The sequence below is a fragment of the Asterias amurensis genome, chromosome 21, assembly GCF_032118995.1.
Source record: "Asterias amurensis chromosome 21, ASM3211899v1".
NCBI lineage: Eukaryota > Metazoa > Echinodermata > Asteroidea > Forcipulatida > Asteriidae > Asterias > Asterias amurensis.
Window position 1 is genome coordinate 3669830 of NC_092668.1, and position 14628 is coordinate 3684457.

General features: G+C 39.6%; 1 protein-coding gene across 2 annotated transcripts in view; it reads left to right on the forward strand.

Annotated features, from left to right (window-relative positions):
* LOC139952890 (uncharacterized) overlaps positions 1-14628 on the forward strand; it is a 79425-nt gene that overhangs the window by 30357 nt on the left and 34440 nt on the right. For both annotated transcript variants that reach the window (XM_071952175.1, XM_071952176.1), the window contains exon 4: positions 4980-6348. In XM_071952175.1, coding sequence (XP_071808276.1) covers positions 4980-6348 — 1369 coding nt within the window. The remainder of the gene's footprint in view (positions 1-4979; positions 6349-14628) is intronic.

A 14628-nucleotide genomic window follows, 5' to 3' on the forward strand; every position in this document is an offset into this window, starting at 1 on the left:
TGGTGAAGCCTTATGAACTGCCTGCAGACAATATTAAGCATTGGACAAATCGAATCTGAAGCGTTGTTTAGCGAAAGTTAACGTACTTTGACATTTTGAGGGGGAAATCTTCTAGGAATTCTTCTAGGAAAAAGATTTTCCTTTATACTGGTGGATCAGTGATTAGATTACTATTGATAAACGTTGAATACTGTTGCCACTTGTTACCAATTAAACAAAATTTGCGTGCGTTAAGGGATTGATTCTAAGCCCTCGGAATTACACCATTGTAAATATTTATGAAAGCGCTCTCGTCCATTCGGATGGACGCGTAAAAAAATACTAAGGACGAGAGAGGACAGCGAGTGATGGCGTGTTAATCGCACCGTATAATAACTCGCAAGTTATAACTGGGAGATAGTTTGTTGAATTAAGGAATCCCATGACAGTAGACTTGAACTATTGGCCGTGTTGTAACTCCCCGAATGTCTTCTAGATGAGTGCATATCAGAGACAGTTCAAGAAGCGACGTATGCGGCCTCTTTTGATTCAGCCTCTGTCACGCCGATATGGATGACATTTTGTTAGAGGATGACTTTGGGTATTTATTAGGTTGGCTGCGGTTTTTACCAGGGTCTTTAAAAACCATTGCAAGGGTGGAAATTATATCCAGGGGCGTCAGACCTTTACAAGGGGCAGAGACGTAGACGCCAATATGTTATGTTTGTGAATCTTTTCAATTTTACAGACGACAGAAATTCCATCTCGGATGTAGTCATACATGTATGTAAAGGAAAGTACCAGAAGTGTTCTGCACGTACCTGCCGGTAATAGCACAGCGTTTCTTTAAAAGGCAAAAGATACCTTTGGTTTTGGGAATGTTTCACAATTGTTTTTGAACCCTACACAGGGGTCGAGTTTGGGAGAACTATCCACAAGACAGGGCCGTACATGTACACATGTACACATTTTCCGCCCCCCCCCCCCTCGTCCAATATCCCTACTTTTCCAAAAACCCATAGATCAAGTTCAAACAAGTTCCGATAACCCGGATGTTCTGACAACCCTACATGTATGTTCTGAAAAACCTTAGATGATATACACGCTAGGGTTAGGGTTGATGCTTCTTGGAGGGACCCACATCCCCATGAAAAAATCATAATGTCCTTATGTTTTTTCTAACTATTATAATATTAACGCATCACTTTTCTTTGTGTGTGGGAAAAATAAAAGAAATGAATCAAAAAAGGGGTTAGGGTTATGGTATGTTCCGAAAAAAGAAAAAAAACCTGATGATTTACACGCTAGGGTTAGGGTTAGGTAATGTATGTTCTGAAAACCCCTTGATGATTTTTGCATGCTGGGGTTAGGATTAGAGTTAAGATTGGGAAAATATACTGGGGAGGGTGGAATATCTATAATGTAATCAGCTGGAACAGCCCATTTGCTTTTTTTAATTTGATGACGCCACAACTCGCGTTTTAAATTTTGCCATGAAAGTGTATCAGATCAAATGACTTGTTAAATATTGTTTAACGTGAGGTTAGAGATTTGTAATTTTGTTCCTACCGTAATTTCATAAGGACAACACTTAACACCATGTATATTGGGCTGATGACTCTTAACTCAGTGAAGTCAATTAAGTCAGTCATATTGGCCCATGGCATTGACCATGAGGTAATGAAATGTAGTTGACGTCAGCAATATTGGCCCAGAAAAGACCATGCTGTGATGCATTAGTAATAGAATCCAAACTAACACAGCATGCATCGAAAGATTTACTCTTTAAATCCAACGATTCACATGTTTTTTTCTTCTTCAGTCTTTCTCTCTTTTAGCGCTTTAAAGGATTTGGGTACTTTTTGTACGACACAAAACACAATGTCCACAATTTGACGATAAACTTACACTGTTTGAGGATAATGAAGGTGGAAAGCTTCCTGTATGAGGCACTGTACTTTTTGAGAAATGAGTTTAACAATTAAAGGAACACGTTGCCTTGGATCGGTCGAGTTGGTCTTTGAAATGCGTTTGTAACCATTTGTTATAGAATGCATATGGTTAGAAAGATGTTGTAAAAGTAGAAAAGTAGAATACAATGATCTACACAAATAAACCTTAAAATTGCGTGGTTTTCCTATTACCTCGTCGACTTACACGGTCGGCCATTTATGGGAGTCAAATTTTTGACTCCCATAAATGGCCGGCCCGTGTTAGTTCGCAAAGTTACAGGAAAACCACGCAGTTTCGAGGCAAACTTGTGTGGATCATTGTATTCTACTTTTACAACATTTTTCTAACCATATGCATTTTATAACAAACAGTTACAAACGCTTTTTATAGACCAACTCGTCCGATCCAAGGCAGCGTGTTCCTTTAAGTAGGATTTGAAACTTTGCACGGTAGAAATATGATATGTAAAGGTTTGCGGTAATACCATGTAATGACTGTCTCTAATGAGTTGGATTGGTTCTGAAAAGAACCGTTGGTTTCAACTCGTCGTTTCGATCAGTATGCTCTGATCATCTTCTGGTGTAAAACAATGTCACAAACAAAATTGTCTCAGGAGACGGAAATTAATTTATCATGTACAATGTATACGCGACTCTCCCGATAACATTGCTCTGTGATTTTCACTTTTTCTTCAAAAGCTAATGGAGCTGAAACTTCAACAGGTAAATTATATTCCAATATGTACAATTTCATTCAAAGCTGAGTAGGGATTCATGTCACGGCCAAAAACTTGTTCTACAAAAGGTTATCAAAACCCTTTAATTGTCAAATATTTCCACGTCAACTGCGGGCCAAAGATCAAGTGGTGAATGAGCATGCCCTTCACCTTGATGTTACCCTTCTTAGTTGACTCGGAGGGGGGGTGGTGTTGAGGGGGTGTAACGTGTTCTCTTCCAGACCTTGTTGTCATTATCTAGTTGATACCATTCAACGTTTTCAAAATCAATATTGAGATTACTTACAGGTCAAATACATGTTTAAAGGCACTGGACACCTTTGGTAATTGTCAAAGGCCAGGCTCACTTGATGTATCCCGACATGCATAAAATGACACATCTGTGAACAATTGGACTCAATTGGTCATTGTATTTGCAAGAGAATAATAAAAGAAACAATACCAGTGTTGCACAAATTGTGTGCTTTCAGATGCATTAATAAAAGGCTTCATCCGCTGAAGTATTGTATTGTTCGACATGCTTGAGTGAGAAACTACCTCTTTCTAAAACAAATACGTTACTGCAGAGGGAGTCGTTTCTCACAATGTTTTAAATACTATGAACAGCTCTCCAATGCTTGTTACTAAGTCAGTTTTTATTCCAACAATCATTTTGAGTAATTACCAATTGTGTCCACTGCCTTTAACTTGCCAATAAACTACAGGCAACTCAATACACTTTGTACTAAAGGTTCAAGTTGCACCGACTGACTGGTGCCCTCGGTGCATTTCCTTTCCTGTACATATGTTGTGTAGATTCATTGCCATGCTGTGGTACTGGTGCAGTTTACACATGTAGTTATTATTAGCCCAGTGCTGAACTTGTTGGAAGGTGGTTCGTGGTTCCTACCTCTTCATGTGTCGTGTGAAGTGGACAAGGTTGTATCCTTTTGCTAATAATTTTTTAACGTAAGAATGTAGACTTTCTTTATAGCTGTTGGTCAGCCTGGCAACAGCAGTTAATTTCACTAGACGCCAAGGCCTACATGTACCTACATGTAACTGTTAGTATATGTGGTTCGGACCCGTAGTCCAATGCTGAACTGTGTTAAAGGTGTTTTGTGTGACAGAAGTGAATGAGAATGTATCCTTTTTGCTAGTAATGTTTTATCAGAAGATTTCCTTGCATCCGTATAAGCGCCGATTCTTTGCTTACTCTGTAAGAAGAGCCATGAATTTTGGGCCTGGTCTTTTGACAATTATCAAAAATACACGTTGCCTTGAGCTAATTGAAAGGTTTTAATGCTAGTTAAGAGGATTTATGCTAAATTGTGCATTTCATTACCATAAAGGTTATTGAAATTTCAGGAGTGCTGGTACATGAAACATAGTATCTAAGGTTCATTTTAGTTTCGTGGGAGCAACTATATCTGATCCCTAGGGATCGGTATAGAGGTCACAAAATTTATGAAGCAATTGTTAGCGTACCTTCAGTGTGAAATATACTGTCGCGCCTGCGGTAAACATTATGTCACAGTGTATATTGGGAATTAAAAATTGGTCACAAGTTAAGTCGCAACTAATTTGAGGTGCGACTAGTTGGTAGTGAATTTCACCAGTCGCCCATGCCTACCAACCGTTATTGTAACACATGTTCACAACTAGCATCTGTCTATTGTCATGATATGTTTCACTTGACTCTTTAAGATCTGTCCCTCGTTTTTACAATAACAACCGGCTATAGAAACACTCACTTCCTAGCTCACTTGTTATTTCAAGCTTTGCGGTTTGATCCAGTTTTCATTGAGGACGGCAGTTTCCTCGTCCGAGTTTCATGTCTAGTTTGAATTAATCCCAGCCAGTAGGCCATTTTATCAGGCCTGATTCTTCACAGAGGCAGCAAAGGCGATTGCCTCCATGCCCCCTGGTCATTGTCTTGGTGCCCTTGAAATGCTCTCAGTAGAAATTTGCAATTTCCTCGTAGGGTGCCCTTTACCAAGTAGAAAATGCCTTGATGCCCTTGCCGCTTCAAAAACTAAGCATACTGGCCTGGTTTTATGATACATGCTGGTAAACAAAAACCCTGCATCTCAGTTTCATTGTCAAAGGAGCGTTACAGATTTGTTTTTTTTGCTAACAAAACAGTTGCTGGCAGTGTAATCCACCATTACATACACTGACAAACCTGTATGAGTTTGAAATAGATCGGCCATCATGGGTCATGAGAAAAAAGTGAAAAAAGCGATTACACATTTTGCATGGCATCGATTTAAAAATAAAACTTATTGTGGACTAAATGGAACTAAAATCTAACTCTTTTTTTTCTCCGCAGACTCAGAAACAAAAGCCAGAGTTCTGACATTCCTTGAGCCACTGGAGAACCCTCCGGGATCAAACACCAAAGTCAGGGTCAAGACCATCGGGCGAGGCAGCCCAAAGCACAAACAGCAAAAGAGTGAGGAGCAATCACCGACCAGAACTGATCCAAGGGAGTCATCACCGCCGACAACGCCCAACGAAAGAACAGCCCCTGAAAGTAGTCCAGAGAATGGAGGAACTGCCGTGAATTTGGAGTCGTTCTCTAGAGGCGACCTCGTGCCAGGTGTAGGACAAAATAATGGCGATGAGTCAACTCTTGAGGGCAGTGTAACAACTCAAAGATTTTCAAGTGTAGATTTACAGGTGAAGCAGTGCAAGAGTGGAGGCGTAATTATTGTAGAGACTCCAAATTCCAACAAGCAATCGCCAATAAAGGCTAAGCAAACACATCCACCCGATCACAGGATAGGAGCCGGTGCCCCCATTAACGGGATTAGCAAGGATCAATTACGGGTTCGGGATGTACCCAGCTCCAGACAGGTGTACGCGGCGAATGCTTATTCATTTAGCTCCGATTCCAGTGTTTCAGACATTCCATCTGTTCAGGTTATGACGACAGTGGCACAGATACACCGAGAAGATTCCTCGTTGACGTCTCGGACTTCAGAAGCCGGGATAGTTGATATGATGGACGGACAGCTCCACAGCTGCTTCGGCCCGAATCATAGGACTGATACAACCTTCTCGGATTACAGGCACAATGACATCAATAGAAATAAAATGCCTACGGTAACGTTAGCGGAGAGTGAATCGTCGCAGAGCGAGTTGTCCTCGCAGGCAAGTTCGTGTCCTTCCGAAGGACCGCTATCGGAGTCACCGCTCAGAACTCAAAAACTGATATCGTCCTCGAGACAGCCCTCTGGAAGGGATACAGTTGAAGCGGAGCGTCCAACACACACAGATGTATTAATAGGAGATAAAGAATCAGACAGTGTGGCCTACGATTCTGGATACGCAAGCACGTCGTCGGTTGCAAAACAGTGCTCGAACGTTGCACATTCCCAGTCAACTCAGACTAATTTGGACTCGGACGCAAACAGGTTGGTCGAAAACACGACAGAGGAACAGGAAGCGAGCGCGCCGGTTAATCATGCCGGGAACGACGCCACAGAGCACTGGAATGGTGGAATGGGTGCGAGAACGTCTAGTGACCATAGCGTGAACTCTGAAGAATCTGAATGTCTGGATATGGATAGTTTAGGAAACGCACTCCAGGCTGGAAATAAAAACTTGGACGTGCCATCGGCTCAACGACTTGCAAAAAGACTCTTCATGTTGGACGGATTCAAGAGATCGGATGTGTCCAGGCACCTGAGTAAAAGGTAAGTCTAGGTGTCTAGTCGATAACTATTTATTTGGGTATTTTATTTATTTATTTATTTATTAGACACCCAACAGTACAATGAGCTCCAATAACAGGATGGATAGAAAACGAAAAGAAATGTCAAGTTTTAGATTTGGGAGGAAAACCCTAAATGGGGAAAAACCCACGCAATCAGGTAGGGACTAAAAACCCATTTGAATCACATGTAAGGCTCTGTGCGAGCTGAATTGTAAACTGCTTAATCATATTGGTTTTACCCATGTGCACCGATGTGTGTTAGCACTAACTTAGGACTTACCCGAGTTCCGTGAAAAAAATCACTTAGGCATATTACTCGGGTTGGATTCGAACCCACGACCTTTGCAATTCTGGAACAGTGTCATACATGTGCCAACTAGACCACCAAGATTGCCCGGTAGCTAGAGGCAGTTCGATCATGTTTAGCAGCGGGTACTGCAAACGATTTAATAGATCTTGTTAAACTGCTTCCCAACCAAAAGTATTGTTTCAATGCAAAATACAGTTAGTGTCCAGGGCCCAATTTCATAGAGCTGCTGAGCACAACAATCTGCTTAGCATGAGATTTCTGCCTTTGACAAAAACAGGATTACCAACCAAGTTTTCTTTTGATGCACATTGCCCGTTACTGGTTTTCAGCTGTTGTTTGCTTATCGTGAAAATCACATGGAAAGTTGGTTGGTAATCCTGTTTTTATCCAGGGAAAAATTCCATGCTAAGCAATTTTTTTGTGCTTAGCAGCTCTGTGAAATTCCCCCAGATGTTTTGAGTCTTTTTTGAAGGCCACACTAAAAACACAACACACATGAGCGAGTATGTTAGTCTAACTAAAACAGTGAGGGTGAAATACATGAGAAGAGAGGCAGAAAGCATCTAGAAAAAAACAAAACATAATAACAATGGAGGTATAACACATCACAGCAACTATTCTCTTGAAAGGGAAGGTCACAAACATTTGATATAACTCTTAAAATAAACGGCAATTCTTAAAATGAATGGCAATAAAAACTTAGCCCTACTTGGTTACAAACAAAACTTTTGATAAAAAATACCGGTACATGTGAAGCATTTTTTTGAATCATTTCACTTGGAATCGGAAGTAATGTGAATATGGAAGAAATATTCAAGCTTTCATCCTTCAAGTTTGAACAGCCTATCACATCACTGTACCTTTAATCTCAAGGAAGGGAACGTGAAGGAAAAATCCACAGCCACTAGATTCTGTGCAGTTGGGTTATTTTAATCTAATATAGCCGTCAGTGTATAGTGAAGGTAAAAAAAGTGTCTTGAAAGTCTTTGAGTTCTGTCCTGACCGCCGGGAGCAGTCGAGCCTCAACAGAAGACAGCAGGAATTTTATAAGCTGTTGGTTCAGTGTCGCACTTCGCAGAAAATTAGATGTCGAGTTTCAACTGTTATGCTTGATTTGAATTTAGTCAGTGGCTGGCAGGATCTGGAAAAAGCTGCTGTATAAAAAGAATAGTTGATTAGTTGTGGTGGGAAGCTATTGTATCAAGGATGAGTATTTCAGACTTTTATCTGAGTTCAAACTATTAAAAGTAAAAAAAACAACGTATTTTTCCTAGAAATTGAATAAAGTCATGCTCTTTGATCTTCATGTACATCTCTAGCATGTCTAGTGCTCAGGATACTGTTTCCAAAGCTTTGGGAGCAGCAGAGTCGCAAAATAAGACAGTAGTGAATTTTATAAGCTGTTGGTTCAGTCTCCACTTCGCAAAAAAATTGATGTAGAGTTTCAACTGTTCAGCTTGATTTGCAAACTAATACGGTCGGCCCATTTGTGACTCCACAAAATGGCGTGCCGTGTTAGTTCACAATGTATTTGAAATACCATGCAATTTCAAGGCATATTTATGGGGATCATTATATTATATTTTTAAAACATCTTTCCAACCATTATGCTTTTTATAACAAACGGATTCAAACGCTTTGCATGGACCAACTCGCCCGTTCCAAGGCAATGTGTCCCTTGACATATACATGAACCTGAGATAATAACAACAAAGATTGAACTTATAATTGTGCTCTCTTCAGGACCAGCCTGTTTGGGGCCCATAACAGTAGACAAATATCATCAGAATACTATGTGCACACACAAAATGTGCTGTTATTGAATGCTTTTTGATTACTTTCAGTGATGCAATCTTTGTTTTTTGTAGGAAGTACTGATGTACTTCATTATCAGTATCAGTTTCATAACTTCTGTAAAATCTACTTGTAGACTTTTTTGTGTCTACCTGAGAGGAAATGTAAACTCATTCAAACCCCAAATTGATCATTAAAGTCACCTGGAAGTGGCATTTTTTCAAAATAAAGCTTTTTGTCACTAATATATGTGTTTTGATGAGTTGAATGTGAATAAACAGTTAACTAAGGTTTTAAAAAATCAGTTCTTATGTTATTTACAAATTTAAGAGTAGACTCCGACCCGAGAGGGCGCTGTTCGTGACGTCAATCGAGGCAGACTTTGCCTGTAATGCGTAGAGTAAACACAATTGCAAAGTACATGTACGCACCAAGTCATGAGTTTGTACGTTTAAAAAAAAAAAGAAATTGTTTTTTTCCGGCAATGCTGACCAGGTGTATTGCTGCTGAATGCAGAAAAACACTTTTTGGAATGTACCAACTCACGACTTGGACGTACTTGTACTTTGCTTGGTGTTTACTATACGCATTGCAGGCAAAGTCTGCCTTGAATGACGTCCCAAAAGGGGTAGGCGGAGTCAGCCCCCCAAACAACTTTATATATTTTTTAAACATATAAAACGTGACAAACAATTACTAAAAAAAAAAATTTTATTGTTCGTAAGCATATACTCTTCTGTTTGAAAGAAGCAAAATTCTATTTCCAGGTGACTTTAAATTGAAGGTATACATACGCATGTAGTAATCACTCTTAAAGTTAAATCAGTCTACCGGCCAAGACTTCACTCAATTTTTATGCTAAGTAAACAATAACTAAATACCAGTCACAAGCAATGTAATATGCCACAACATTTTGGCCAGTAACGTGTGAAAAATAAGCAAGCTATTTTCGTGCTTAAGCACATTTTTTGCTTAAGCAGCTCTATGAAATTGGCCCCTGGTCTTTGACAGTTATTATGAGGATGACTGATGATGCTGACTTTGTATAAAACATAAATGAGGACACAGCTCTCATGATATCTTCTAAGGAGCCTTTTAGTCCCCTCCGCCCAGTGGCATCTTGCTAGACTTCGCTGTGTCTTTACGTAATATGATAGCCAAATAACAGAGTCTGGTTACCTGGTGTTTAGGGACAACCATTCCTTCCTTGGTTGTTCATTTTGTACTTGTTATCAGGGTCCAATTTCATAGAGCTTCTAAGCACACAAATTTGCTAAGAATGAAATGTTTGCCTTGATAAAAACAGGATTTTCCAACTAAATTTTTACGTGATTTTCAAGATAAGCAAAAAACAGCTGAATACCTGTAACTAGAAAATGCAACAAAATGGAAATTTGGTTGGTCATCCTGTTTTTAGCAAGGAAGAAATTTCATGCTAAGCAAATTTTCGTGCTTAGCAGCTCTATGAAATTGGGCCCTGGTTAATTTGATATCCAGTATGGAAACGCTGTAGGACAGTCAGGGACAGCCTGCTTCTCAGGCCTGTGTGCTTCCATTTTTGGAAAGGGCAAGGGCATTTTTTTCTCGATAAAGGGCACCCTACATGTATATTTGAAGAAATTTCTACTGTCAGAGCATTTAAAGGGCACCAAGGCATGGAGACAATGACCAGGGAACATGGAGTCAATCACCTTCTGTGCCTTATGTATATTTCATGGAGCTAAAAGGGCACCCTTTGAGGAAGTTATGAATTTCTACTCCCAAGGGTACCAAGGCATTGACCATGGGGAATGGAGACAGACACCTTCTGGGCCCGATACGTACTTCACGGAGGCAACAAAGGCGATTGCCTCCACGCCCCCTGGTCATTGCCTTGGTGCCCTTGAAATGCTATACAGTAGAAATGCTACAGTAGAAATGCTACAGTACAACTTCCTCATAGGATGCCCTTTACCAAGGAGAAATTGCCTTGGTGCCCTTGCCCTTTGAAAAAAACGAATCATACAGCTCTGAGTCCTTTGTTGCCTCTGTGAAGTATCAGGTCCGACTTCTTGCTCCATTTTGGTATCCTCTTAAATATTTTGGCTACACGCAGATTATTTTGTGTAGGCACAAACTTTTCATCATTGAATGTGTTTTATTACTCATCGATGTTACCCTGGTAACCCAACATCCTACTCTGTGTGTTGTACATCATACGTGTCTATGCATGCATCAGGGTACAATGGCAGACTATAATTTGGGATTTTTATCCGTAAAACTGTTTTAATACTCTAGCAACATGCATACGTGTACATGTAGTTAGTTACCATAGAAATGCAACCCTGCCGTGCCTGTGGTATGTATAAAGGAAATCTTTATTACAACAGGGTTCACAATAAATGTTAAGAGCTTCAATTTTGTCTGTTCCTAGTCATTCTATACGTACGCATTGACGCAGTCAAATGTCAAGAGCAGAACATTTAGGGATATACATTTTTGTCATTTCTCATGGCTGTTACCATAGTAACTCAGCACACCGACTGTATGTTGGGGTGAGGGTTCAAGTTTTTGAATCAATAAACCAACAGCAACAGCATCAACAACCTTGAAGAAAAGCGCGTGCATCATGCGTACAAATGTGTGCAAGTTTAGGTAATGTATGTTTACAGAATGCACACTCCTGCGGCTGCCATGTACGCATTGCATGTGCACATTTTATTGATCAGTGCTGTAAGGTAGAGTCCTGATGCATTTGATGAGTTCACACCTACGGCCAAATAAAAATAAAAACATGTTTAGCGTAAAAAACAAGGAAGAAAGAGGCTTGGCTATTTTTTTTTCTTTTTCTGAGATAAGTTTTTTTTTGTTTTTTTTTCTTATTTAAAGGTTGACCTGTTAAAAGGAAGCAGGTGGAATATGCTGAACGTGTTTTTATTTTTATTTGGCCTATTAATTAACATACAGTCTACAGTATGTGCTCAGTACAATACCATACACCATAGACAGTGTAGACGACAAAACAAGATTTAACGCAGTGGACACTATTGGTAATTACTCAAAATAATTATTAGCATAAAACCTTATTTGGTAACGAGTAATGGGGGAGAGGTTGATGGTGTAAAACATTGTGAGAAACAGCTCCCTCCGAAGTAACGTAGTTTTTCAGAAAGAAGTAATTTTCCACAAATTTGATTTCCAGACAAGGGTGTTTTTTCTTTCATTATTATCTTGCAACTCCAACGACCAATTGATCTAAAATTTTCACAGGTTTGTTATTTTATGCATGTATATGTTGAGATACGCCAAGTGAAAGGACTGATCTTTGACAATTACCATTATCTTCAAGTGCGCGCTAATCATCCAATTAGATTGGAAGAATGGAGTGGTGATAAAAACCTATATTGCACGGCTTATGTCACTACCATGCGTCTTGTGTGTTCTATGTCACGCGCCAAGTTTGCGTGGAAATACGGAAAATATAGCGCGTCTGCGTCCAAAATCCAACGAGGCCGGGGACGCAGAAGCGCTATATTTTTCCGTATTCCACTCGCGCTTGTGTGATAACTTATATTAGTGTCCAGTGCCTTTAAGTTGCAATTTTGTTGATTGTCCCCAGCCCCTATTGCCATCGATAGTCACCGATGTTAATCCCATCAGGGAAATAAATAAAGCCGTATCTAGTTTCATGTTCATACCCTGAGTGCTGGGCGATTGTACAGGTGCCAATTATCATGTGGAACTCATCATTGTGTGTATTAATTGTGTACATATGAAATATATGTGAAAGTGAAATAATAAAACATTGCATTATAAGGCCCCCCCCCCACCAAAAAAAAGGGCGTGGTTATTTCACATTTCGTTCAAAGGTGGCCCTCAAGCACTTTAATTCAAACTTGCCACCAGGGGACACCAGGAGCGAGCTATTTTACACGTGTTACTGGCCAAAATGTCATGCCATATACATTGCTTATGACTAGTATTTAGCTGTTGTTTACCTAGCATAACAATTGAGTGGAGTCTTGGCCGGTAATCTGATTTTACTAAGCAACTGTTTTTTTTATTTGGCCTTAACAACAGATAAAGATCAAAATGAAATAGGTAAATAAGCGCAAAAACTACCCAACCAACAAAACTAACAAAGCAAGAACCACAATAGATGGATTACAATACGTGTCAATCATTGCCGTCTTTGATTTAAAACAATGGGAACAGTGCACGCATCTACACCCTACGCACGACTCTCAGCCGCTGATAGCTCTTCCACTTAAGTGCACAAGTCATCAAAGATGGCAGCCAATGACGCCTATTGCAAACCATCTGTACAGGGTTTTATTATTTGAGAATTAAGTTCACTTTATATGGGTCGGCAGCACCTACACGAGAAGACACAGTTTTATACTATACTTCTTAATGTCACCTTGTAAGGCGTCTTGAGAAAGACGCTTAATAAGACAGGTGGACGTACATGTATTATAATAAATACATCATCTTCAATCTTGTAAGTCATGTACATGTCCTCCATGTTATCTCAAGAATGCCTGACCATCCTTCCGTGCAAGATAAATCTCTGACATGACAAAATACACATTGAATTGTATCCAGTATTCAATTCAATTCAATTCAATTCAATAACACGTTTATTTACGTTGAATTGTATCCAATATTCAATTCAATTCAATTCAATAATACGTTTATTCCATACTCTCGTTGAAAAAAATAAACAATTGTGAGAATTAAAGGCAGTGGACACTATTGGTAATTACTCAAAATAATTATTGGCATAAAACCTTTCTTGGTGACGAGTAATGGGGAAAGGTTGTTGGTATAAAACATTGTGAGAAACGGCTCCCTCTGAAGTGCCATAGTTTTCGAGAAAGAAGTAATTTTCCACGAGTTTGATTTTGAGACCTCAAATTTAGAACTTGAGGTCTCGAAATCAACCATCTAAACGCACACAACTTCGTGTGACAAGGGTTATTTTTCTTTCATTATTATCTCGCAACTTCGATGACCGATTGAGCTCAAATTTTCACAGGTTTGTTATTTTATGCATAATGTTGAGATAAACCAACTGTGAAGGCCAGTCTTTGACAATTACCAATAGTGTCCACTGCCTTTAATGTACACATACATCTATACATCTACATTGACGATTAAAAACAATCCAGCGGTTAAAAAAAAACCACAGGTACAATTGAATACTTTGCCTTTGAAGGATTTGGGTACTTTTAGAGAAACGTTTCGCTGTGTCATGACATGTGTTTAAAATAAATCCGTAATTCTAGATATCGAGAATTGATATTGTTTTAATGTTTTCTCAAAAAGTAAAGCATTTCATGGATCAATATTTCAAGAGAAGTCTTTCACCATTACCTTCTGTAAACCCTGTAAGTTATTTGTAAATCTGTGAACTTTTTTTTTTTTTTTTCTGTACCGAAAGTGTCCAATGGCTTTAACTAAAAATGTGATTACCAAACGTTAACCTCCCCCTTTAACCACACAGCAGCTTCAAGATGTACATTGAAACAATCTATCAACAACAAAAAACTAAGATGTTTTACGCATCTTCCCGTGTCCTCGAGGAGAGAGGTTAGATCTGTAGCATTTGTTACAAAGCCAAGGTACTTCGTCTCTTAGTCTTAGACCCAAGGCTAAATCACGCATCCGCCACTTCCTCCCAGTGCCTTGTCTCACCCTCGGAAGCATCCATTTTCCCCCTCAAACCGGTTACTTCCTACGATCCATCCATTGCCGGGGTTTAAAGTGCCCGATCGTGGCATCTCAGCTGTTTTTTTTCCCCCCTTCTTTTACGAAAGAAAAAAAAGAAGTGCTTAAATGAATTGATATTTCTCCGGCAATGTTTCAGTGGGACGTGTCTTGATAGGGCGAATTGGACTGCAGACAGATAGAGTTTGCTCTCTCGTCAATTGTATGATCTTGCTTGAGTGGTTAGTGGGCCGGTCATGGTTTTATAGTTCAGAGTTGAGGCGCACGCTCCTGAGTGCTTAAAGGCGCTGGACGCGTCTGGTAATTCTCAATTGGTGCATCCCAACATAAATGCATAAAATGACAAACCTTAGAAAATTTAGGCTCACTTGGTCATCGAAGTTGCAAGAACTTAATGAAAGAAAAAACACAAATTTGTGTGCTTTCAGATGCATATACTGGTAAAAG